The sequence below is a fragment of the Rhinopithecus roxellana genome, chromosome 13 (assembly GCF_007565055.1).
Source record: "Rhinopithecus roxellana isolate Shanxi Qingling chromosome 13, ASM756505v1, whole genome shotgun sequence".
Taxonomy (NCBI): Eukaryota; Metazoa; Chordata; class Mammalia; order Primates; family Cercopithecidae; genus Rhinopithecus; species Rhinopithecus roxellana.
The window spans coordinates 3,449,410-3,474,673 of NC_044561.1; the positions used below are offsets into that span (position 1 = coordinate 3,449,410).

The 25,264-nt window shown below is 54.5% G+C and overlaps 2 protein-coding genes across 2 annotated transcripts; both read right to left on the reverse strand.

Annotated features, from left to right (window-relative positions):
* Window positions 1-5,437, reverse strand: NOL12 (nucleolar protein 12). The gene is made up of 6 exons (XM_010389213.2): window positions 5,290-5,437; window positions 3,802-3,907; window positions 3,458-3,506; window positions 2,840-2,982; window positions 973-1,070; window positions 1-587 (listed from the first exon to the last, which is right to left on the reverse strand). The coding sequence occupies exons 1-6, from the start codon at window positions 5,370-5,372 to the stop codon at window positions 425-427; spliced, it is 642 nt and encodes a 213-aa protein (XP_010387515.1). The 5' UTR covers window positions 5,373-5,437; the 3' UTR covers window positions 1-424.
* Window positions 5,438-13,485: 8,048 nt separating this feature from the next.
* LGALS1 (galectin 1) lies at window positions 13,486-17,995 on the reverse strand. The gene is made up of 4 exons (XM_010389212.2): window positions 17,853-17,995; window positions 16,489-16,568; window positions 14,638-14,809; window positions 13,486-13,685 (listed from the first exon to the last, which is right to left on the reverse strand). The coding sequence occupies exons 1-4, from the start codon at window positions 17,859-17,861 to the stop codon at window positions 13,539-13,541; spliced, it is 408 nt and encodes a 135-aa protein (XP_010387514.1). The 5' UTR covers window positions 17,862-17,995; the 3' UTR covers window positions 13,486-13,538.
* Between the last annotated feature and the right edge of the window lie 7,269 nt (window positions 17,996-25,264).

The window sequence follows — 25,264 nt, forward strand, 5'->3', positions numbered from 1 at the left end:
CAGGGAGAACTGTACTTTATTGTAGCCACAGGGCAAACTGCTGGAGACAGACCCATGGGCCCTGACCATTTCCACCACCCCAGAACCCTGCCCTGTGCGTGGTATCACCGACAAACAAATCACAAGCACACAGTTCTCTGATGAGTTCCAGAAATCTGATGAGTGCCAGGTGGGGTGCACATTTGGGAAGATGCCCCCGCATGGCTGTGAAGGCTCTTCCTGGGGAAGGCCTGCTCCCAGCTGCCTGCTCCTTCTGGAATTCAAACCCCAGGCAAAGGCAGCTGGCCCCAGGCCAGATAGGTCCTGGCTTCCCAACCTTGAGCTTTGCAGTCATTACCTAGGTGCAGGCTGGGCTACAGGACAGCCAAGCTGAGAAAGGACAGGTCCTCGAAGCCTAGGCCGGGGCACCGCTTGGTTCTTGGTCTCACTCCCCGCTGTGCCACGCTTTGCCTGTCAGACGGCGGCGCTGGGCCTTGCTGGTACGAGTGGCCCTTGGGGGCTTCTTGGAGTCCTGGGTCCATCGGGGATGTTTCCTCTTGACCTTTTTGCGGCTGTGTGCATGCAGTGAGGCTGTGAGAGAGGAGATCCTGGGGGAGGGCAGAAAGCCTCAGTTTAAGACTGCGTTGTGGAGTGACTCACCACCTGGCTCATGGAGGGGATGTCAGGACAGGTTGCAAATGCCAGGACCACCAAGTTCATGCCAGAGTTGGCCTGCTCTACCTCCAGAGTGCTTGCCAGCAACGCAGCTCAGAGAGACAGGCCCTTCACCCAGGCACAAAAGGCATCAGAGGTCAGACACTCTCAGCGGTGGGTGAGACAGGATGGGGCAATGCGGAGAGGCTGAGGATCACTGGACAGGCAAAGCAAAGGGCTGCTCCGGGCCCTACACCTGCTCCACACCACCCCTAAGAGCCAGGTCACTACTGCCAGCCAGGAGGGGTGGGACCGGGAAGGCAGCAGGCCAAGACTCACCGCTGAGAGAGCAGGGGGTCTCTGGACTTCCTGGGCAAGGCTTTGGTTGGCTTCTCCATGGATGATGCCTCCTCCTCAGACCCATCTCCAGACCCTCCCTAAAGAAGCACAAGAGAGGGAGCAGTAGCTCGGGGGGCCTGGGCTGGGCACCCCGAGCCACCATGGCTCTGGCAAGTGGTGGCGCGCCCTGCTGCATCACAGGCCTGGAAGGGGACTAAAGAAGGCCTCGGGGCCGGGTGCGGTGGCTCACGCCTGTAATCTCAGCCCTTTGAGAGGCCGAGGCGGGCGGATCATGAGGTCAGGAGATCGAGACCACCCTGGCTAACACAGTGAAACCCCGTCTCTACTAAAAATAAAAAAAAAAATTAGCCAGGCGTGGTGGCGGGCGCCTGTAGTCCCAGGTACTCGGGAGGCTGAGGCAGGAGAATGGCGTGAACCCGGGAGGCGGAGCTTGCAGTGAGCCGAGATCGCGCCACTGCACTCCAGCCTGGGCGGCAGAGCGACACTCTGTCTCAAAAAAAAAAAAAGGCCGCCTCGGATGGAAGAACAGTCTATCTGCCCTAAAGCAAGGTTTACACAGGGGAAGGCCTATTTCCAAACCCTCTCCTGCCCCTAGAAGCTTCCAGTATATACTTAAACATTCAGGAATGAAAATTCTAGCAAAATGGGGACAAGACTTGTCTTTGTATCAGACCTTGCAGAAGAATGAGCATAAAATGAAAGACTGGTGTGAGATCAGTATGGTTTTGTTTTGTTTTTTGAGATGGAGTCTCGCTCTGTCACCCAGGCTGGAGTGCAGTGGTGCGATCTTGGCTCACTGTAACCTCCACCTCCTAAGTTCAAGCGATTCTCCTGCCTCAGCCTCCCAAGTAGCTGGGATTACAGGCACACGCCACCATGCCCGGCAATTTTTTTTTGAGACGGAGTTTCGCTCTTTTTGCCCAGGCTGGAGTGTAATGGCACAATCTTGGCTCACCACAACCTCCGCCTCCCGGGTTCAAGCTATTCTCCTGCCTCAGCCTCCCGAGTAGCCGGGATTACAGGCATGTGCCACCACATCCAGCTAATTTTGTATTTTTAGTAGAGACGGGATTTCACCATGTTGGCCAGGCTGGTCTCAAACTCCTGACCTCAGGTGATACACCTGGCTTGGCCTCCCAAAATGCTGGGATTACAGGCGTGAGCCACCATGCCCAGCCCCGAGATCAGTATGGATGTGATAGGGGAGTGGCTCCAGGACTTAAGGACACAATAACCCATGCGAGGAAATAGGTTTTATATCATAACTGTGTGCATATATGCCCATAAATTCTTAGGCAAACCCAGATACAACTCCAATGGAAACAGCTGTCTCATGAAACAATATTTAACATGATACTTTCAGATATTTTCAATTACATTATTATTTTTTTTATGCTGGTTGCAACCTACTCATGATTCACCACCCACAGGTTGAAAACCCACTTAGTGCACAGACGCGCCAGGGCTGCAAATCGCACAAAGGGAACGATCACAAGCAGCTATCTTTTGTGAAGCACTCACAACAGGGCTGGGCGCTGCGCCAAGTGACTCACACGGATTAACAACTTTTATCCTTACACCAATCCCACAAGGCAGGTGCCACCATCAGCAACCCCAGTTCACTGATGGAGAAAGGGAAGCAGGCAAGGTGAAGGAGCCTGCCCAAGTTCCTGAGCTGCTCAGCAGTGGGGCTGGCCTCTGCAGCGCCCCGGAAGCAGGGAATGAAGGGCCCAAAGGGAAGGAGCCCCTGCAGTGGAATACCCACAACATGGGCCAGCACTGAGCAACCCTGAGAAGCCAGTCTGCCCCCACACCGCTTCTTCCCAGGGCTGAGACTGGGACCTACCTCAGGTGGGGTCAGCCCAAGCAGCCGGGCCCCTGAGAGGTCCAGGTCACTGATGGTGGTCACGGTGACTGTGTGGTTGGGGTGGTCATACTGCACTGACTCTGTCTTTGCTGTCACCAACCGGTCCAGCTCATCTGCCTCCTCTGTGGGGGTGGACACAGACCTGGGGTCAGCCAGGGGAACGAGAGACCAGGCTCCAGCCTCCCTCCCTCCCGGGAGTGCAATGCCCCCTCTACTCTGTGGATGTGGAGCGCATCCACAAGGTCACTGGCTGTAGAGCCTGGTCTGCGGACGCATGTTGTGAATGATCCTGTTTCCTTCATGCTCTAGCTGGTTCCCATGTCAGACAACCCCTCTATGACAGCTACAGCTGTCCCTCCCCTCCGCCCCTAGTCCTTTCCATCCTCAAAAACTGGGTTCTCTGCTCAGGCTTGGTTCACCGTGGGGTTTGGGCCTCCTTCTCCTGGTCTTTGTTCCATTTGCACTTAGAGGTGCTTAGGACAACCCCTGGCCCAGGGTACCCCCCGAGATCCCCAGGGCCAAGGAGGTCAGCTTCTATCCCTTCCACCCACCAGGCCCGTCAGCTGTTCTCCAGGTCAGGCCAAGCATGCCACTTACCCAGCGCCTCTTCTCTCTCTGCCAGCATCTTCAAGTATTCCTCGTGGCGCTGAAACCACATGGGCAGGGAACACAGTGAGTATGGCCTCTCAGTCCAACCTCAGGCCAGGGTATTAATCACCCCCAAGGTGAGAGAGACCATGATCCATACTGCAAGATCAGGAGGAGACTCCATCTTCCATCGCTCCCAGACCCAGGCCCAGGGAGTCTCCACCTGTAGAAGCTGTTCCCCAGTCCTGCCCACACACACGCCGCCCCATGCCTGCAGCTGCCTCTATTAGGGAAATCCACGGCTACAAGTGCCCTAAGGATCAAAGACCCCCTCCCACCTTCCCCCTGCACACCTCCTCCCGAAGCTTCCTCTGCTCCTCTTTCAGCCGCTGCTTAATCTCCTCAATGGCTGCCTTCTTCCGCTCGACCTTCCGCTTGTGGAAGCCTGTCAGGTACTCCCTACAGGAAGGAAGCCGGCAGAGACAAAGAGAGAAGGGCTCAGTCTAGGAGAAAAACGGCTAATGCCGCGCTCGCTACGTGCTAGGCACCATTCCAAAAATGTACAAGTATTAGTTCATTTAACCTTCACAACAATGGCCAGGCATGGTGGCTCACGCCTGTAATCCCAGCACTTCGGAAGGTCGAGGTGGGCGGATCACTTGAGGCCAGGAGTTCAAGACCATCCTGGCAAACATGGTGAAACCCCATGTCTACTAAAAACACAAAAATTAGCTGGGTGTGGTGGCACATGCCTGTAGTCCCAGCTACTCGGGAGGCTGAGTGGGAAGAATTGCTTGAACTTGGGAGGCAGAGGTTGCAGTGAGTCGAGATCGCGCCACTACACTCCAGCCTAGATGACACAGCTAGACTTCGTCTCAAAAACAAACAAACAAAAAACCCTCACAACAACCTGTGCAGTGGGTAGCAATCTCCATTTTACAGATGGAGACGCTGAGGCACAGAGTCTAGGTTACTTGCCCAAGTTTAGAGAACAGATACATTTAGGAAAATAAGGGAGATATTGCCTCTTTCCACTTAATACTCTCCAGGGATCTCAGGTTCAGGAAACAGGGCCAGGTGCGGGGGCACACACAGTACATGGGGTAACCCCTTCCACACCGGCAAACCTCATTACTCTCTCAAGAGGGCTTTCAGGCCACCCTCATCCAGACCTTTAGAAATCCTGCACTGGACCAACACCCATGTCTCCAAGACACCTGACCCTGAACTCGCCTGTAGGGCCTGTTGATGCACGCTAGGAGTTTCCTGACGATGCCCAGCATTTCCCACCCCCTCTCCCTCGGTCTGATCTCAGCCCCTTCTCATCTCCGCAGTGCCAGCTGCTCTCTTCCCATTTTGTCCCACAGTCCAGCACTGGGCTTTTCGCTGACCCGCTACCATGTGCCATTTATTTGTCTGGCCGGACGCTGAGGCTCAAGGGTTCACCTTCCTGATACGGGACCTGGCACACCAAAGGAGCCCAGTAAATGTCTGGAGAGCGAATGAACTTAGGCCACTCTCATTTCATTGACTCATCATTCATCAGCCACGGCTGGGCGCCTACTGTGTGCCGGGCCGATGGACTGGGCTGGGCTAGGGTGGTCGAAGCCACTCCTCTGAGACCCGAGCTTCCGGCTGTCTGGCGGCGCAGAGACACTAGGCGAGGTGGGGAGGCCGAGAAGGGAGAAGCGGGAACGGGAGCTGGGAGGCCGAGAGGGGTTCTCTAGCCACGCCAGGGGGCGGGGCCGGAAGAGCCCTCCGCGGGAGCGTGCTCGGCCCCAGACCTGGCCTTGGCCGTGAAAAACAGCTCGAGGGGAGTCCGGTCCGGCTTTGCCACTCACCGCCTCTTCTCCTCGTCGAAGCTGAGAACGAGCCTGGGCCGCCGGTCGTCACCATCTCTCCTCTTCTTCTTATTGCGGCCCATAGCGGTGAGGCTGCCGACTTCCTCTCCTTGGAGACACTTCCGGGTGTAGCGTACTCTTCCTTCCGGGCGCACACATCAGCGTCGCTCCGCAGTTCCGTCCGCCAGGCCCCGCCTTTTAAAGGGACCTCCCAGCTCGTTTTCTTCCCTCTTCTCACGCACGAAGCGCTAGTCCCTGACCTCTCCATGACTCCCAGCTTCAGCCCCACCCCAGTGTCGCTTCAGTGAGAGCGAGGTCCCCTGGACCCGATTGCCTAGGACTGTGCCTGGCACACACTCAATATGGAGTTACTTGTGAATGGCCAAAAATTTCTGTACTGTCAGGCCTCTGAGCCCAAGCCAAGCTATGGCATCCCCTGTGACTTGCACATATACGCCCAGATGGCCTGAAGTAGCTGAACAATCACAAAAGAAGTGCCAATGCCCTGCCTCGCCTTATCTGATGACATTCCACCACAAATGAAGTGAAAATGGGCCGGGCGCGGTGGCTCAAGCCTGTAATCCCAGCACTTTGGGAGGCCGAGACGGGCGGATCACGAGGTCAGGAGATCGAGACCATCCTGGCTAACACGGTGAAACCCCGTCTCTACTAAAAAAATACAAAAAAAAAAAAACTAGCTGGGCGAGGTGGCGGGCGTCTGTAGTCCCAGCTACTCGGGAGGCTGAGGCAGGAGAATGGTGTAAACCCGGGAGGCGGAGCTTGCAGTGAGCTGCGATCCGGCCACTGCACTCCAGCCTGGGCGACAGAGCAAGACTCCATCTCAAAAAAAAAAAAAAAAAGAAGTGAAAATGGCCAGCTCTTGCCTTAAGCGATGATATTATCTTGTGAAATTCCTTTTCCTGGCTCCTCCTGGCTCAAAAAGCTCCCCCACTGAGCACCTTGTGACCCCCCACTCCTGCCCGCCAGAGAACAACCCCCCTTGACTGTAATTTTCCTTTACCTACGCAAATCCTATAAAACGACCCCACCGTTATCTCTTTTCGGACTCAGCCCGCCTGCACGCAGGTGAAATAAGCAGCCATGTTGCTCACACAAAGCCTGTTTGGTGGTCTCTTCACACCGACGCGCATGACACTAACCCTACTTTGGATTTTTTTTTCTTTAATTTATTATTATTACTTTTGAGGTGAAGTCTAGCTCTGTCATCCAGGCTGGAGTGCAGTGGCGCGATGTCGGTTCATTGCAACCCCTGCCTCCCAAGTTCAAGCAATTCTCTGCCTCAGCCTCCTGAGTAACTGGGATTACAGGCGTGCGCCACCATACCCTGCTAATTTTTGCATTTTTAGTAAAGACAAGTTTTCACCATGTTGACCAGGCTGCTTGAACTCCTGACCGCAAGTAATCCTCCCATCTCGGTCTCCCAAAGTGCATACTCATCCTACCAGGTGTAACGTGTGAGCCACCGAGCCGGCCCCTACTTTAGATTCTGATGTCAACTCGTTGGTAGTCTCCAAGAGGGCAAACTGCCTGGATTTGTGTACTGGCACCCCACCTACTGCTGTGTGGTCCAAGACCAATGGCCTTCACAGTGCCTCACCCTATTTGTAAAATGAGGGATAGTAGCTTCGTAGGGTTGTTGTAGACAGTGGTTCTCAAGCTTTGGCATACACCAGAATCCCCTAGAGGGCTTGCTAAAACCTGGATCACTGGGCCCCACTCCGGAGTTTCTGATCCAGTAGAGGTTTCTGAGTGGATTTCCAGTTCTAGCAAGTTCTCAGGTGATGCTAATGCTGCTAGTCCGTGGACCAAACTTTGACAGCTGTGATTATGAGGAAGTAAGTTATATCAAGTTTGTATAACATAAGGCATGCATTCACGCGTTTTCTGCACAAGCCTTCTTCCCTCTTTGTGCCTCACTTTGCCCAAAGGTGGAATGAGTGTGTAATAACATCCTCAACTGAGAATGGAGGGCATGGGTGTGAAAGATTGTAGTGAAACAACACCTGAAGGGGATTTTTAATCACTTGGATTGTATGCCAGAATCCTTCATCCACTTTTTTCACTTTTTTTTTTTTTTTTGAGACGGAGTCTCGCTCTGTCGCCCAGGCTGGAGTGCAGTGGCCGGATCTCAGCTCACTGCAAGCTCCGCCTCCCGGGTTTACGCCATTCTCCTGCCTCAGCCTCCCGAGTAGCTGGGACTACAGGCGCCCGCCACCTCGCCCGGCTATTTTTTTGTATTTTTTAGTAGAGACGGGCTTTCACCATGTTAGCCAGGATGGTCTCCATCTCCTGACCTGGTGATCCGCCCGTCTCGGCCTCCCAAAGTGCTGGGATTACAGGCTTGAGCCACCGCGCCCGGTCTTTTTTTTTTTTTTTTGAGACGGAGTTTCACTCTTGTCACCCAGGCTGGAGTGCAGTGTCGTGATCTCCGCACTGCAATCTCCGCCCCCCAGGTTCAAGCGACTCTCCTGCCTCAGCCTTCTGAGTAGCTAGGATTACTGGCACCTGCCATCACGGCCAGCTAATCTTTGTATCCTGATTGAGTTTTGGAAGGAGGCAGGCAATAAGTGCAGCACTCCAGAATGCTGAATTCATTCCATACAACTCCTCTGCTTGGGGGAAATCTATGTGGGATCCTGCGAGGAAGTTACCCTTAAACTGCAGGCCAGGCCTTTCAGTTCCTGTGGCCCAGAGCACCGCAGGGGCCTCCCTTAGGGTGCTGGACTGCACCTCTGACCAGCTGCTTCTGCCCCTTAGTGGCAGTGCCTTAAGGCTACCCTTGGCACCCTCCTGGGTAGAGACATAACCCTGGCTGAAGGTGCCCAGAGAGTCACCTTCTGTAGCTGGTCTGTCTCCTCCCAGTCCCAGGCTTCGACCTGCTTGGTTTACCAGGGCTCCACTCCCACCCACAGTGGTTGGAGACGAAAAGTGAAGGCTCAGGCTGGGCGCGGTGGCTCATACCTGTAATCCTGGCACTTTGGGAGGCTGAGGTGGGCGGATCATGAGGTCAGGAGATTGAGACCATCCTGGCCAACATGGTGAAACCCCGTGTCTACCAAAAATACAAAAATTAGCTGGGCGTGGTGGCACACGCCTGTAGGCCCAGCTACTTGGGAGGCTGAGACAGGAGAATCACTTGAACCCAGGAAGTGGAGGTTGCAGTGAGCTGAGATCGCGCCACTGCACTCCAGCCTAGCGACAGACAGTAGAGCAACATAGTAAGACCCTGTCTCTACAAAAAATTAAAAATTAGCCAGGCCTAGTGACATACTCCTATAGTCCAGTGACTTGGGAGGCTAAGGTAGGAGGATCACTCAAGCCCAGAAGTTTGAGGCTGCATTGAGCTGTGATCATGCCACTGCATTCCAGCCTGGATGACACAGTGAGACCCCCATCTCTGGGGAAAAAAAAAAAAAAAAAAAAAAAAACAGGCCAGGCGTAGTGGCTCCTGCCTGTAATCCTAGGATTTTGGGAGGCCGAGGCGGGTGGATCAGTTGAGGTTCGGAGTTCGAGACCAGCCTGACCAACATGAGGAAACCCCATCTCTACTAAAAATATGACAATTAGCCGGACATGGTGGTGCATGCCTATAATCCCAGCTACTCAAGAGGCTGAGGCAGGAGAATCACTTGAACCCAGGAGACAGGGGTTGCAGTGAGCCGAGATCCTGCCACTTCACAACAGCCTGGTCAAAAGAGGAAAACTCCGTCTCAAAATAAAAAACAAAAACAATAAGAAAAGAAGTGATGATAAACTTAATGAGGAAAAAGAGTAACAAGAGCAGCTGACATTTATTTAGCTCTTTACTCTCTTTAGAGTATTTATTTTATTATTTGTTTACTTATAGAGATCAGGGTCTCACTATGTTGCCCAAGTTGGTCTCAAACTCCTGGGGTCAAGCGATCCTCCCCATTCAGCTTCATGAGTAGCTAGAACCACAGGTGCCCACCACTGTGCCTGGCTTATGATGATCTCTTTTGAGGTACAATCCACATTTTACCGAGGAGGAAACTGAGGCTCAGGTGCAGTCACTTGTCCGATGTCCCACAGGCAAGAACAGGTTCTGAGGGTGGGGAGCAGATGGTCTAAGGACAGAGGTTGACTTAACTTATCTGGACCCAGTTTCCTAGGCCCTCGGGACACATGGAACTTTAAAAGGGGTGAAGAGAGCCAACACTCACCAAACACCTATTGCATGCCAGGCACCGTGCATTTCTATACATCACCTCAGCTAATCTTTTTTTCTTTTTTTTTTTTTAGACAGAGTCTCGCTCTGTCGCCCAGGCTGGAATGCAGTGGCGTGATCTCGGTTCACTGCAACCTCCTCTTCCCAGGATCAAGTGATTTTCCTGCCTCAGCCTCCCCAGTAGCTGGGACTACAGGCATGCACCACCATGCCTGGCTAATTTTTGTATTTTTAGTAAATACGGGGTTTCACTTGTTGGCCAGGCTGGTCTCGAACGCCCGACCTCAAATGAACCTCCTGCCTTGGCCTCCCAAAGTGCTGGGATTACAGGTGTGGGCCACAGCACCCAGTCAATACTAGTGCAGTCTTTTTTTTTTTTTTTTTTTTTCTTGAGATGGAGGCTCTGTCACCCAGGCTGGAGTGCAATGGCACGATATTGGCTCACCGCAACCTCTGCCTCCTGGGCTCAAGCGATTCTCCTGCCTCAGCCTCCCAAGTAGCTGGGATTTACAGGCATGTACCACCATGCCCGGCTAATTTTTTGTATTTTTAGTGGAGACGGGGTTTCTCCATGTTGGTCAGGCTGGTCTCGAACTCTCGACCTCAGGTGATTCACACACCTTGGCCTCCCAAAGTGCTGGGATTACAGACGTAATCCCAGTCACTGTGCCTGGCCTAACTTTTATATTTTTAGTAGAGAAGGGGTTTCGTCATGTTGCCCAGGCTGGTCTCAAATGCCTGACCTCAAGTGATCCACTAACCTCGGCCTCCCAAAGTGGTGGCTCACGCCTGTTTGTTTGTTTTTTTTCTTTTTTCTTTTTTTGAGACGGAGTCTTGCTTGTGGCCTGAGAGCAGTGGCGTGATCTCAGCTCACTGCAACCTCCGCCTCCCGGGTTCAAGTGATTCTCCTGCCTCAGCCTCCTGAGTAGCTGGGACTACAGGTGCCCTACACCACACCCTGCTGGTTTTTTTTTTTTTTTTTTTTTTTTTGAGATGGAGTCTCGCTCTGCTGCCCAGGCTGGAGTGCTGTGGCCGGATCTCAGCTCACTGCAAGCTCCGCCTCCCGGGTTCACGCCATTCTCCTGCCTCAGCCTCCCGAGTAGCTGGGACTACAGGTGCCCACCACCACGCCCAGCTAGGTTTTTGTATTTTTTTTGGTAGAGACAGGGTTTCACCGTGTTAGCCAGGATTGGCTCGATCTCCTGACCTTGTGATCCGCCCGTCTCTGGCCTCCCAAAGTGCTGGGATTACAGGCTTGAGCCACCGCGCCAGGGCTGTTTTGTATTTTTTAGTAGAGATGGGGTTTCGCCATATTGGCCAGGCTGGTCTCGAACTCCTGACCTTGTGATTCACCCATCTCGGCCTCCCAAAGCACTGGTGTGAGCCAGCGCGCCTGGCCAACTAGTGCAGTCTTAACAAAGTTTGCCAGATGAGGAAACTGAAGTTCAGAGACGTTGAATATCTGGTCCAAGGGCACACAGCCACAGAGCTGGGGTTTAAACACATGTCTGTCTGACGCCAAGCCGGGTTTCCTTCCTCCACACCCAGTGGCCTCTCTTACCTGTCCCAGGACTTTCCTCTGCCCAGTTGTGGCCCCAGTCCTAGTGTCTTCTGAGTGTCAGCTAGTGTAAGGGAGAATCAGTGTGGGTGAACTGAGGACCGGGCAGGGCAGCCTAGGGGACGTGTTCTCCAATGTCCAGCAGAGGGCGCTCCATCTGCAGCCAGGCTTCCGAAGCTGTTTCTGGGTGGCCACCTGGGAGCCCCAGGAGAGCCTGGAGATTGGGTGTGGCTCATGGGAGTTCTCAGCATGTGTGTTCCATCCTGTTTGGAGAGGTGCGTGCCCCCAGCTCCCACCTAGGTCCCAGGGTACCCACTGAGATGGGAATCATCCACCCAAGATTGGTCTCATTTTATAGATGAGGAAACTGAGGCTGGGTGTATAACAGACCTAGTCACAGCTGGTGCCAGTTGCCCTAGAAAGGGAGATTTGCCAAGCTCCCCACCCCCCAGCCCACATACCATGCCTCAGGAGACTGTGCCTTGGGGCTATGGGGGAGCCCAATTATGATTCTAACCTTCTGTACTTTGGCTCAGTTCCTGCAGCTGTTTCCCAGGGAGGTGGGAGCCCTGGGAAGATCTGACTGCAGCAGCAAGCAGGAAGGAAAAGGTGCAGGGAAGTGTTCAGTGTGCAGGGCACCCCAGCCGTCCACTCAGGCCCCATCAGTTGTGATGGGTGGGTTTGATGGGGTTGGGTTAAGCATTACCCTCCAAGGTAACAGCCTGGGCTGGTCTTGGAGGAGACATCATCTTTGGAAACCAGAAGAGAACAGGCTCATGGAGACGTCATCTCAGGTTGAGTGAGTCACCCCTACTCTGTCCCCTGAGGAGGAGGCTGCGGGAGTCTGGAGGCTGGGGCTCATGTCGGCTGGCTTTTACCTCTTGGTTCTCTGCAGGGGCTGACGTAGCCCCCAACCCCAGCTCCTCCTACCACAGAAACAGGGGCTGGCAATGGGGTGCCAGGGTCATCACCCAAACCCACTTTCCCATTGTTGGGGTGGTGGCATCTGCCCAGGGATGAGAGCCGGCGGCTTCCAGACTAGTCCTTTGGTTGCCCATACACTCTAGCTAAGTGGGGTGCATGGCCTAAGCCCACAGACAGGATCCTGGGGAGCTCTGCAGGCTCAGCTGGGCCTGGTACGGACCTGGGAGTCATTTCATCTATCAGAGCCCATTTCTTCCCTTCAGATTGGAGTAATAGCACTTCAAAAGTGGTGCAGGGAGCTGGGTGCAGTGACGCACACCTGTGGTCCCAGCTATTCAGAAGGCTGAGGCAGGAGGATTGCCTGACCCCAGGACTTTGAGGCTGCAGTATGCCAGGATCATGCCTGTGAACAACCACTGCACTCCAGCCTGGGTAACATAGCAAGACCCCATCTCTTAAAAAAAAAAAAAAAAGGGGGGGGTGTCCACGAGGTATGGGAAACCACCATCCACTGAGCATTTGCCATATGCAGGTATTGAATATGGCTTGGTAGGCCGGGCGGGGTGGCTCAAGCCTGTAATCCCAGCACTTTGGAAGGCCGAGACAGGCGGATCACGAGGTCAGGAGATCAAGACCATCCTGGCTAACACGGTGAAACCCCGTCTCTACTAAAAAAATACAAAAATCTAGCTGGGCGAGGTGGTGGGCGCCTGTAGTCCCAGCTACTCGGGAGGCTGAGGCAGGAGAATGGCATAAACCCGGGAGGCGGAGCTTGCAGTGAGCTGAGATCCGGCCACTGCACTCCAGCCTGGGCGACAGAGCGAGACTCCAGAGCGAGACTCCGTCTCAAAAAAAAAAAAAAAAAAAAAAAGAATATGGCTTGGCTTCTTTCATGAAACACCTCATTTAATCTCCACTTGATCTCAGCCAGAAGGCCAAGAAGCGACTGATCTTTGCAACGACTCTTTGATAGGCTGTTTGCATTATCCCCCTTGTTATAAAGGAATAAGCTGAGGCTCAGAGAGGTCAGTTAACATGCACAAGGCCACACAGCTGGCAGCCCCATGTTGTCTGACTCCACATCTCTTTCTAGCTCATGAAGGCAAATGAGAGGGGTCTCGTATTCTTCGCTCTACCTCCCTGTCTTCTGTCCTGTCACCACACATGAAGCGGTCTGTCCTTGCCTGTTTCCCCCTTGATGTCATTTACACAACATCCTTTGAGCATCTGCTGTGTTCTAGGGCCCACTAGGCTAAAAGCAGTTTCAGGGCAGGGACTGATTTTTATTCGGTGGTCACTAACCCTCCTACTGTGTGTCAGACTCTCTGTGCTTGGTCTGGGGGACCCAGCGGAAGACATCATTGGAACTGAGGAGGTACCCGTGGACAAAGCGAATGGAAGTGAAGGAAGGGGGCAGGCCTGGAGGTGGGGGACCCCTCTCTCTCTCACAAACACACACACACACATGTGTGCGCACACACAAACACATACACACACACGAGGCTGGTTCAGAGGGGGCAGAGGCAGCTGCCTTTATTGGGGGCCATGGGCTGACTGATTTCAGTCAAAGGCCACACACTTGATCTTGAAGTCACCGTCAGCTGCCATGTAGTTGATGGCCTCCAGGTTGAGGCGGTTGGGGAACTTGAATTCGTATCCATCTGGCAGCTTGATGGTCAGGTCGGCCTGGTCAAAGGTGATGCACACCTGGCGGTACAGGAGAGCAGTGAGCCAGGCCCACAGGCCACGGGCCCTTCCAGAACCCGTTCCTCATGTCGCCCTGACACAGCCCCAGTTTGTGGCTGAGACTACGGAGGTGCATTTATAACATTTTTTTCTTTCTTTCTACTCTAATCCTATGACAGATTTTTTTTTTTTTTTTTTTTTCTTTTTTTTTTTTTTGAGACGGAGTCTCCTCTGTCACCCAGGCTGGAGTGCAGTGGCGTAATCTCGGCTCACTGCAACCTCCGCCTCCCAGGTTCAAGCAATTCTCCTGTCTCAGCCTCCCAAGTAGCTGAGACTACAGTTGCATGCACCACGCCCAGCTAATTTTTGTATTTTTCATAGAGACAGGGTTTCACCATGTTGGTCAGGCTGGTCTCGAACTCCTGACCTCAGGTGATCCACCCGCTTAGGCCTCCCAAAGTGCTGGGATTACAGGCATGAGCCACCATGCAGGCTAATTTTTTTTTTTTTGAGACAGAGTTTTGCTCTTGGTGCCCAGGCTGGAGTGCAATGGTGTGATCTCAGCTCAGCTCACTGAACCTCCGCCTCCTGGGTTCAGCCAATTCTCCTGCCTCAGCCTCCCGAGTAGCTGGGATTACAGGCATGCGCCACCACGCCTGGCTAATTGTTTGTATTTTTCTCCATGTTGGTCAGGCTCATCTCAAACTCCCGACCTCAGGTGATCCGCCCGCCTAGGCCTTCCAAAGTGCTGGGATTATAGGCATTAGCCACCGAGCCCAGGCTTTTTTTTCTTTTGTTTTATTCTAATCAACTACTGAGGTTCAAAGAGGGGCAGACACTGGCCATCACACAGGAAGGGAGGGAAGAGGAGGGGAAAGAGAGCAGGCAAGGCCAAGATCTCCAGTCACTAACCCAGCTCCGCCCCAGCCCACCCAGCCCCTGACCCTGGTCCCGGTTCCGGTCTGCAGCCCACCTCTGCGACACTTCCAGGCTGGAAAGGAAAGGCAGCCTCCCGCTGCTCGGTCCCCCAGGCCCCACCGTCCTTGCTGTTGCACACGATGGTGTTGGCGTCGCCGTGGGCGTTGAAGCGAGGGTTGAAGTGCAGGCACAGGTTGTTACTATCTTTGCCCAGGTTCAGCACGAAGCTGGGGGGTAACGGGTGGGTGTGAGGCCACCTCGGCCAGCTCCAGCCCCACCGACTGACTAATCTGTCACTCAGTACCCCATGAACACACGTTGCTTGAAGAACTCACTAACAGAGACAAGAAACCTGGATTCTAGCTTTGGCCCTGACACCTGATTACAGTGTGAGCGTGAGCTAGTCCCTGCCCCTCCTTCCCTGTTTGCTCATCTGTACGATGGGGGCTGAACAGGAGGGCTTGCTAGATTCTTTCTTTCTTTTTTTTTTTTTGAGAAAGATTCTCGCTCGATCTCAGCTCACTGCAAGCTCCGCCTCCTGGGTTCACGCCATTCTCCTGCCTAAGCCTTCCGAGTAGCTGGGACTACAAGCGCCCACCACCGCGCCCGGCTAATTTTTTTGTATTTTTAGTAGAAACGGGGTTTCACTGTGTTAGCCAGGATGGTCTTGATCTCCTGACCTCGTGATCCGCCTGCCTCGGCCTCCCAAAGTGCTGGGATTAAAGGCGTGAGCCACCGCGCCCAGCATAGATTCTTGAAATCACTAGCGTCCTAGCCCTTTTGGTCAAGGTCAGAGACTCCCTCCAGATGGCAACTTCCCGTCCTGTCTTGTACATCTCTGTGTTCCTGGTGCCCGGCACAAGTGGGGCACACCGGAAGGAGATGCTTAGTAATTATGGGGTAAATTAACAAATAATAATAATACTCCCGGGCACAGTGGCTTACTCCTGTAACCCCAGCACTTTGGGAGGCCGAGGTGGGCAGATCACGAGGTCAGGGGTTCGAGACCAGCCTGGCCAACATGGTGAACCCCCCAATCTCTACTAAAAGTACAAAAATTAGCTGGGCGTGGTGGTAGGCACCTGTAATCCCAGCTACTCGGGAGGCTGAGGCAGGAGAATCGTTTGAACCCAGGAGATGGAGGTTGTGGTGAGCCGAGATCAAGCCATTGCACTCCAGCCTGGACGACAGGGTGAGACTCCGTCTCAAAAAGTAAAATAATTAATGCATTTGTTTAGTGGTGATAATAGCTATACCTGCCTCTGAGGGTTTGGTTGCAATGAAATTAGTGCATGAGAAGTGTGCGGCTCTTAACAACATCAGCCGATCCTCACCCTCCTCATCATCACTACACCATCCGCATCTCACTTCCTCCACACAACCACCTCCCCCCTTGTTTTGCTAACAAACTGAGGCTAGGTGAGGTTGGTTGACTGGTGCAAGGTCACATAACTGCTGAGAAAATAAGGCAGCCGGCTGAGTGAACGAGGAGTGAAGGAAGAAGGACCGGACTGAGCCACTGAATGAATGACCTGACACAGGAGGGAGGGACTCAGAGGGAAGGCGGCGGTGACTCCCGCCTCACTCTTCTCCCCGCCCTCCCCAGAGGCAGGTCCCGCCCAGACCGGAAAGGGGTGGGGGCGGGGGAACCAAGGTATTATAGATGACGAGGCGGCAGCTGTTGTAGTTTAAGAGGCTACAGCAGGGAGGGAGCGGCGGAGGGGGCCGCAATAGTAGGGGCGCCCAGACCCCGCGGGGGAAGTGAGTCACCCAGAAAGCGCAGCAACGTCGGCCGGCCGTTAACCCACTCTCGGCCAGGGAGGAGACGTGGACTTGGCCGGCCACGCCCTCTCGGCTGGACCAAGCCCCCATCCCTGCCGCCCACCACCCTGACTTCACCTCTCACCTCTTGGCGTCGGGGGCCACCTCGCCCCGCACTCGGAGGCACTCTCCAGGTTTGAGATTCAGGTTGCTGGCGATCAGACCCTGCACAGACAAGCCCCGGCCCAGCGGGTTAGAGGACAAGGCCTCCACTACCCGAAGTGTCCGGGGGTGGCTGGGGGTGGGGGTGGGATTGTTCCTGCCCGGCATCCTCTGACCAAGCCAAGGAGAAGCCGGGGGACGGGGGACAGGATCGGGCTCTGATTTCTAGCCTCTGATTGTCTGTGTGGTCCTGGAAAAGTCCCTATTCCCAACGGGGTTGGCTTCAGTAACGTGAATCTGGTTCTAGAAGACAGGCTCTAGAAGATTTTGCAGATTGGCCTGGGGATTTTGAACTCAAGAGTGGCTTGGGAGGTGGGGTGCTCTGTCCCATCGCAGATGGAGAGGATCAGGCTGGGGAGGGGCAGGCAGTTGGCCCACGGTCACACTGAATGCAGGGGTCGGCCCCTCTGCTGGAGAGGAAGTGGCTAGGGGGACCCTACTATTCTCCTTCAAGCTCTTCTCTGCGAAGAGGCCCAGGGGCTAGAGAGACCATGAAGAACACGGCCCCTCTGCATTAGGGAGAGTGGCCTGCAGTCGGGCTGTGGCCGGGCTGGTTCAGGGTTAACGAGATTGAGCAAACTGCTGCGCACTGCTGCTCCCTGGCACCCCGGTGGGTGGGCAAGAGTTAATTTGATTTGAGTGGTTTCTTCTGCCAGAAACTTGAACCCTTTCCCTGGGGCCCCAGGAAGATTCTCAACTCCCTGCCACCCCAACCTCTCCCAGCTTGGGGGTGGTGGAAGGGAATTTCCCCCGCTCCCCTCCCTCCCACCAGCCTGGACACAACCACCCTGGACACAACTACCCTCCACCCCCGACCTAGAAAGACCCATCCTGGGCAGCCTGTCTCGGGTCCTGGCGACTTTTCAGCGTATTCTGGAGCAGAGGGTGACTCTGCCCTGGCCTGGTGACTGGGACAGCTGCAGGGGGGAGGGGACAGGAGGCTCTTTGGGGTGGAGGAGGGGGAAAGAGATAGTGGCCTGGGTGTCCCCCAGTTGGCCACACCCTTCCCACGCTCACTTCTCAGAGAGCTGCAGAATGTCAGCCCTGGGCAGAAATAACTGCTTTCAGACGCTGGAGGAATCCAAACAATTATCAATGCAGAGAAGGCCTTGAGGGACCATGGCGCCCACCCCCATTTTACAGATGTGGCCACTGAGGTCTAGAGAAGGCAGTGGCTCCAGGCCACACAGCTGGGGCTAGAACCCTGCTCCCGATCTGCCCAGCTCTCCTCCCGCCAACAGCTCCTGCCCTATCCCCTTGACCTTGGGGTGGGGTCCCCACACTCACACAAGCCATGATTGAGGCCAGGAGGATGTTCCCAGGAGAGGCGCACCAGCTGTTAGAAGACTCCACCCGAGAAAGATGGGCCCCTGGACGCTCCCACCCTTTTAACGGGACTCGACCGGGTGAGCCCCGCCCCCTGGAAGTTCAGCCAATTGCCAGTCAGGACGGGGCTGGGGGCCACCGAGGGCGGAGTCCTTGGAATTTTGAAGCCAGTTCTGGGGCAGAGGTGACCAATCACAGTGGCCATCTGCCGCCCCCCCCCCCCCCCCCCCCCGCACGAGGGTCCAAGCTCCACCTCCTATTCTTCATCCCTCTCCACCTCCCCCCGCCACCACCAAAATTGTGCTGTGGCAGAGATTGGGGGAAGCCAATGGAAAATAGTTTGATGATGAGCTAGGCCCACGAGTTGGCGGGAAGGGGCCTGTGGCCAGCAGGCCGGGGTCAGGGGGTGCCCAGAGAAGATGGCTGAGGAGGTGCAGGGCCCTTCAAGGAATCAGAGCTGGAAGAGACCAGGCCACTCCAGGGCAGGGACCAGGGCGTGGCTCCTGCGTGCGCGTCTGCAGAGGGCCACTGACTTAAACCACAGGCCCTGGCCCCACCCGGGCCTTCCCCGGAAGCAAGGACTGCGGCTGCTGCAGCGCTTGCTGGCTCCTAGCTAAGGCTAAAGAAAGGCTGGGCCGCATGCCAAGCCTTAGGCTGCAGGGCTTGGCTAAGTCCTCCGGCTTGGCTAAGTCCTCCGGCTTGGCCCCCTTCAGGGGCATGCAGGGGATAGTCAAAACGCCCTGGCCTGACAGCCTCTGGCCTGGGAGTGTCAAGCCGGGGAGATGACCCAGGGTGGTCCAGGCCAGGAGGGGGTGGGGTCCTAGCTCTGTGCACCTGTCAGGCCTCTGAGCCCAAGCCAAACCATCGCATCCCCTGTGACTTGCACATATACGCCCAGACGGCCTGAAGTAACTGAAGAATCACAAAAGAAGTGCAAATGCCCAGCACTTTGGGAGGCTGAGGTGGGTGGATCACGAGGTCAGGAGATCGAGACCCTCCTGGCTAACACAGTGAAACCCCGTCTCTACTAAAAATACAAAAAAACTAGCCGGGTGAGGTGGCGGGGGCCTGTAGTCCCAGCTACTCGGAGGCTGAGGCGGGAGAATGGCGGGAACCTGGGAGGCGAAGCTTGCAGTGAGCCGAGATCCGGCCACTGCACTCCAGCCTGGGCGACAGGGCGAGACTCCTCCTCAAAACAAAACAAAACAAACAAACAAAAAAAGAAGTGCAAATGCCCTGCCTTGCCGTAACTCATGACATTCCACCACAAAAGAAGTGAAAATGGCCAGCCCTTGCCTTAAGCGATGATATTATCTAGTGAAGTTCCTTTTCCTGGCTCATCCTGGCTCAAAAAGCTCCCCCACTGAGCACCTTGTGACCCCCACTCCTGCCCGCCAGAGAACAACTCCCCTTTGACTGTAATTTTCCTTTACCTACCCAAATCCTATAAAACGGTCCCGCCCTTATCTCCCTTGGCTGACTCTTTTCGGACTCAGCCCGCCTGCACCCAGGTGAAATAAACAGCCATGTTGCTCACACAAAGCCTGTTTGGTGGTCTCTTCACACGGACATGCATGACAGCACCCTGTCCTCTCTCTTTTTAATTTTTATTTATTTATTTTTGAGATGGAGTGTCGCTCTGTCGCCCAGGCTGGAGTGCAGTGGCATGATCTCAGCTCACTGCAACCTCTGCCTCCCAAGGTTCTCCTGCCTCAGCCTCTTGAGTAGCTGGGACTACAGGCCCCCACCACCATGCCCGGCCAATTTTTATATTTTCAGTAAAGACGGGGTTTCACCATGTTGGCCAGGCTAGTCTGGAACTCCTGACCTCAGGTGATCCACCTGCCTCGGCCTCCCAAAGTTCTGGGATTACAGGTGTGAGCCATCATGCCTGGCCACCCTGTCCTCTTTCTTCACATCTCTCCTCTGAGGCCTGGCACAGCCCTCCTTTCCCCGAGTGTTCAGCAGGTGTTTACTGAGCACCTACTATGTGCCTGGCCCTGGGCTCTCAGGATTCAAAGATGAACCCCTCCCAGTCCCCACTCTCAAGGAGCGCATAGTTGGGGTGGAATCTTACCACAACCACATTAAGAAGTAGATGATGGGCTGGGCGCAGTGGCTCATGCCTGTAATCCCAGCTGTTTAGGAGACCGAGGCGGGCAGATTACCTGAGGTTGGGAGTTTGAGACCAGCCTGACCAACACGGAGAAACCCTGTCTCTACTAAAAATACAAAATTAGCCAGGCGTGGTGGCATATGCCTGTAATCCCAGCTACTTCTGAGGCTGAGGCAGGAGAATCACTTGAACTCAGGAGGCAGAGGTGCAGTGATCCGAGATCAGGCCATTGCACTCCAACCTGGGCAACAAGAGCAAAACTCGGTCTGAAAAAAAAAAAAAGAAGAAGAAGTAGATGATGATGGCTCTAAGGGAAGCGATGAGGAAATGCTATGGTGGGCTGGCGGCTGCATGAATAAAGGAGGTGGGTCGTGAAGGTAGGCGGAGAAGCGCCTGGCTTTCCAGCATGGGCAGAAGCTCCGGAATGAGAGGGTCAGGGCTGGGGAACAGTGTTCTGGGCATGTAGGGGAAAGACCGGGATAAGGCTAGGAAGCCATCAGGACCTGGATCATGGAGGGCCTCATGGGCTGGGCTCAGGGTTTGGATATTATTGTACGGGAGGAGGCTGGGGAGCCAGGGTTAGTAATGAGGCCAGATTTGGGCTGTAGGGAAGATCACTGTGGCAGAGAATTGAGGGTGGGTTGGAGGGGTCTCAGGAACCTGGTGGAGGAAGGGGTGTGGGGAGCACTGGGAGAAGTGAGGGGCATGCTGGGGGGTTGTCACGGGGATGACCTCCTCCACCTAGCCATCCTCTTTCTGAAACTGCTGGCACCAAAGAGGGACGAAGATGCCAACCGGGAGTGACTCACATCTGCAGGCCAGGCCAGCAAACCCACCCTGCCCAACCCTGTCCCCCAGGGGCACCTTCCTCCAGATGCCCAAAGCCCACTCTGGTACAGGATGAGAGGGGAGTGTGTAGGGCCGCAAGGCGGACCCAGAGAGGGGATGGGGTTGCACCCCCGTGAGTGCCTTTCCCCTCCTTCCAGATCAAGTGGCTGCTTGGAAACCAACCACAGTAGCTTCACTTTCCTCCTGGCCTCCCCAAAACCTCAACCATAGGAAGGGCTGGGTGTGGCCCAGCCCAGCTCCACTGTCCCTCCCCCATGCCTCCCCTCTCTGCCAGATCAAGGAATAGGGCCTCTCAGGCAGAGTCCCAGATGGAGGGCCAGAGGCGCTTCAGGTGTGGTCCTCGCAGGGCTGTGGGCAGGTGGGTGTGGCCACTTTCCCAGCCCAGCCCAGTAGTTGGGTTCTTGTGGCCTCAGGAGCTGCTCCTGCATCCTCCTCCACCCTGGAAAATGGGCCCAGCACTGGGGAGTGTTTGCTGTTGGATAGAGGGACAGTTTACCCCCTGCAGCATCTGGCATGAGTGGGGCTGGCAGGGAGGCAGGGTGGCATGGTGAAGAGGTCCCCAGACCCCAGAAAGGCCTATTTGGGAGTCTGGACACACAGGTGCTGGCCCTGCTTGCTATGTCCCCTCAGAGCCTCCCTGTAAGCTGTTTCTCCCACTTGCCTCAGTCTCCCTATCTGTAAATTGGGGAGATTAAATCCTGCTTTCCTTGCGTGAGGTGAATACAGGGTGTAACTGAGGTCTGTTGTACTAAACAGATGATTCGTTTCTTCATGGAGTCTGAGAAGGTTTTCACTTCCTTTTTGTCACTTTTGCCAGGCTGTTACCTTCCCCGAGTCTTTGCAGGACCTCTGGGAGGTCTACATGTCATCCCCAATTGGTCCCCAAGTCTCCTCTTGCCTAGGTTGGGGCAAGAAATCTCTCCAGATTCCAGTGTCCTCTGGGACAGGAGCTGCGGTTTTCCTGGCGGGGAGGGAAGGCAGGGACACAGGTGCATCGTGGGCCTCCTCCCCCAAGTCCTCAGGGCCTCCTGGTGGCAGCGCCCACTTATCTTGCCAGGCCTTGTGCCCGGCGCCTTGCTTTCATTATCTCCCCTCTCATCTTCCCCTCACCCCTACTTTGTGTCTGCCAACTTGGTTGAATTTCTGCACAGGGAAATGAGGCTGCAGTTAGAATCAGGAGAAGAGGCCGGGCACGGTGGCTCATGCCTGTAATCCCAGCACTTTGGGAGGCTGAGGATCACTTGGGGACAGGAGTTCGAGACCAGCCTGGCTGACATGGCAAAACCCCATCTCTACTAAAAATACAAAAATTAGCTGAGTGTGGTAGTGGGTGCCTGTAATCCCAGCTACTCGGGAGGCTGAGGCAGGGATAATTGCTTGAACACTGGAGGTGGAGGTTGCAGTGAGCCAAGATCGCACCATTGCACTCCAGCCTCGGCGACAGAGCAAGACTCCATCTTAAAAAAAAAAAAAAAAAAAAAATATATATATATATATATATATATATCAGGAGATGAGACGAGAGGTGAGCTCTGATTTGGGGGCTGAATGGCTGCAGCTGTAGCTGAGGTCCTTGGCTTCTCTGAACCTGTTTCCAGACCCGGAAGGTGGGAATAAGGCCACTGCTTGGAGGATTATAGGAGTGATGTCTAAGGAGGGGCTCGATGTTAGTGCTCCCTCCTGTGTCCCCCAAGGCTAAGGCCACCACCCCAGGGATTTTCCTCCCCACGTTGTAACTCTCCTGAAATGAGGCAGCCAGCTCTCTGGAATTCCTGCGTCCCCCAAGGCTAAGACCACCACCCCAGGGATTCTCCTCCCCATGTTATAACTCTCCTGAAATGAGGCAGCCAGCTCTCTGGAATTCCTGCGTCCCCCAAGGCTAAGACCACCACCCCAGGGATTCTCCTCCCCACGTTGTAACTGTCCTGAAATGAGGCAGCCAGCTCTCTGGAATTCCTGCGTCCTAGGTGGGATCCTGGCTACTGCCGTGAGTCATGGGCTCAGCTTGGTCCAGACAGGTCATGCAGGCCAGCTCGGCCATTCCGTCCTGCCAGGGACGGGGCAGAGGCGAGGAAAGGGAAGCTGTACCTCCTTCAGCTGGCGGTGTTGAGGAGGGCGGCCCACAGAGGTGCCATCCACATCTGCAGCCAACCTGGCTGCTCCAGCCAGGGAAGGTAGGGGAGGTCAGAGCCAGCTCCTGAGTCCTAGAAGTCATAGCAGGGAGGAACCCTGAGACACATGCTTGACCGGCTCCCCCATTTAATAATGCAGTTTAACGTTGGGGAAACCGCCCAGAGAGGGTGGCCACTTGACCAAGGTCACACAGGGAGCCAGGGCCGACCCGCTTTCATCTGCTGAGCTAAAGATACCCAGGCTTGAAAAGCTATCTTTGCCCTCCTACTCTATGAAGGTAGGGGATGCCCCTGGCAAGCTAGGCCCTTTTCCAGCCGGATGGCACCGCAGCCGGCCCCCTCAACCCTGCTCATCCATTCTCGCCTCCCAGCCTTTGTCCAGAGAGAGCCCCCTCCACACCTGCCTTTGGCCTTCCCGCTTCTAGTCTGTATCTCTTCTGACTGTAGGCCTCAGCCCTCGGTTAGGCTCCGTCTCTCCTCTCAGGTAAGGTCTGGGTGGGGGCCAGGCCCTTTCATTCATAGCCCTCCCAGACTCAGGCCTGAGCCTTTACAATGCTTTTAGCATTTTATTTTATATTTATTTTATACTTATTTTATTTTATATTATTTTACTTTTTTTTTTTTTTTTTTTTGAGACGGAGTCTCGTTCTGCCGCCCAGGCTGGAGTGCAGTGGCCGGATCTCAGCTCACTGCAAGCTCCGCCTCCCGGGTTTACGCCATTCTCCTGCCTCAGCCTCCCAAGTAGCTGGGACTACAGGCGCCCGCCACCTCGCCCGGCTAGTTTTTTGTATTTTTTAGTAGAGACGTGGTTTCACCGTGTTAGCCAGGATGGTCTCGATCTCCTGACCTCGTGATCCACCCGTCTCGGCCTCCCAAAGTGCTGGGATTACAGGCTTGAGCCACCGCGCCCGGCCTATTATTTTACTTTTGAGACAGGGTCTCACTCTGTCACCCAGGCTGGAGTGGATTATAGCTCACTGTAATCTCAAACTCCTGGGCTCAACCAATCCTCCTGACTCAGCCTCCTGAGGAGCTCGGACTGACTACAGGTGCACATCACTGCACTTGGCTAATTTAATTTTTGGAGACATAGGATCTCGTTATGTTGCCTAGGCTGGTCTCTAACTCCCAGCCTCGAGCGATCCTCCCATCTTGGCTTCCCAAAGTGCTGGGATTACAGGTGTGAACAACTGCATCCAGTGAGCATTCTTTTTTTTTTTTTTTTTGAGAAGGAGTCTCACTCTGTCGCCCAGGTTGGAGTGCAGTGGCCGGATCTCAGCTCACTGCAAGCTCCGCCTCCCGGGTTCACGCCATTCTCCTGCCTCAGCCTCCCGAGTAGCTGGGACTACAGGCGCCCGCCACCTCGCCCAGCTAGTTTTTTGTATTTTTTAGTAGAGACGGGGTTTCACTGTGTTAGTCAGGATGGTCTCCATCTCCTGACCGTGATCCGTCCGCCTCGGCCTCCCAGAGTGCTGGGATTACAAGTGTGAGCCACTGCACCCGGCCCCAGTGAGCGTTTTATTTTGAAAATAATTATAGACACAAAGGAAATCTAAAAGCTTTTTAATAAAGAGTTTAGAGGCTGGGCATGGTGGCTCACACCTATAATCCCGGCACTTTGGGAGGCTGAGGTGGGTGAATCACGAGGTCAAGAGATTGAGACCATCCTGGCCAACATGGTGAAACCCCATCTCTACTAAAAATCCAAATATTAGCTTGATATGGTGGCACGCGCCTGTAGTCCCAGCTACTTGGGAGGCTGAGGCAGGAGAATCACTTGAACCAGGGAGGTGGAGGTTGCAGTGAGCCGAGATGGCGCCACCGCACTCCAGCCTGGCAACAGAGCAAGACTCTGTCTCAAAAAAAAAAAAAAGAGATTAGAAAATATCTGGCCAGGCATGGTGGCTCACGCCCATAATCCCAGCACTTTGGGAGGCCAAGGTGGGTGCATCACTTGAGACTAGGAGTTTGAAACCAGCCTGGTCAACATGGTGAAACCCCCATCTCTACTAAAAATACAAAAAAAATTCGCTGGGCATAGTGGGCATGCCTGTAGTCCCAGCTACTCAGGAGGCTGAGGTGGGAGAATCGCTTGAACCTGGCAGGTGGAGGTTGCAGTGAGCTGAGATGGCACCATTGCTCTCCAGCCTGGGTGACAGAATAAGACCCTGTCTCAAAAAAAAAAAAAAAAAAGCTTAGAAAATATTTGAGATCTGAAGAAAAAAATGTATTGGCTCCAAAATACTAAAACTGCAAAGCTGAAATTAATAAATGTT

Bases quoted from the DNA above. Each gene is read 5' to 3' on its own strand.
- NOL12 (XM_010389213.2), bottom strand. From the start codon at position 5,372: ATGGGCCGCAATAAGAAGAAGAGGAGAGATGGTGACGACCGGCGGCCC. The intron at 3,908-5,289 runs GTGAGTGGCAAA...TCCTTCCTGTAG, and splicing joins TTCGACGAGGAGAAGAGGCG to GGAGTACCTGACAGGCTTCC. The intron at 3,507-3,801 runs GTGTGCAGGGGG...ATGTGGTTTCAG, and splicing joins AGAGGAAGCTTCGGGAGGAG to CGCCACGAGGAATACTTGAA.
- LGALS1 (XM_010389212.2), bottom strand. The intron at 14,810-16,488 runs GTGAGAGGTGAA...GTTACCCCCCAG, and splicing joins GTGGCCCCCGACGCCAAGAG to CTTCGTGCTGAACCTGGGCA. The intron at 13,686-14,637 runs GTGGGCTGCAGA...CTGTACCGCCAG, and splicing joins AGCCTGGAAGTGTCGCAGAG to GTGTGCATCACCTTTGACCA.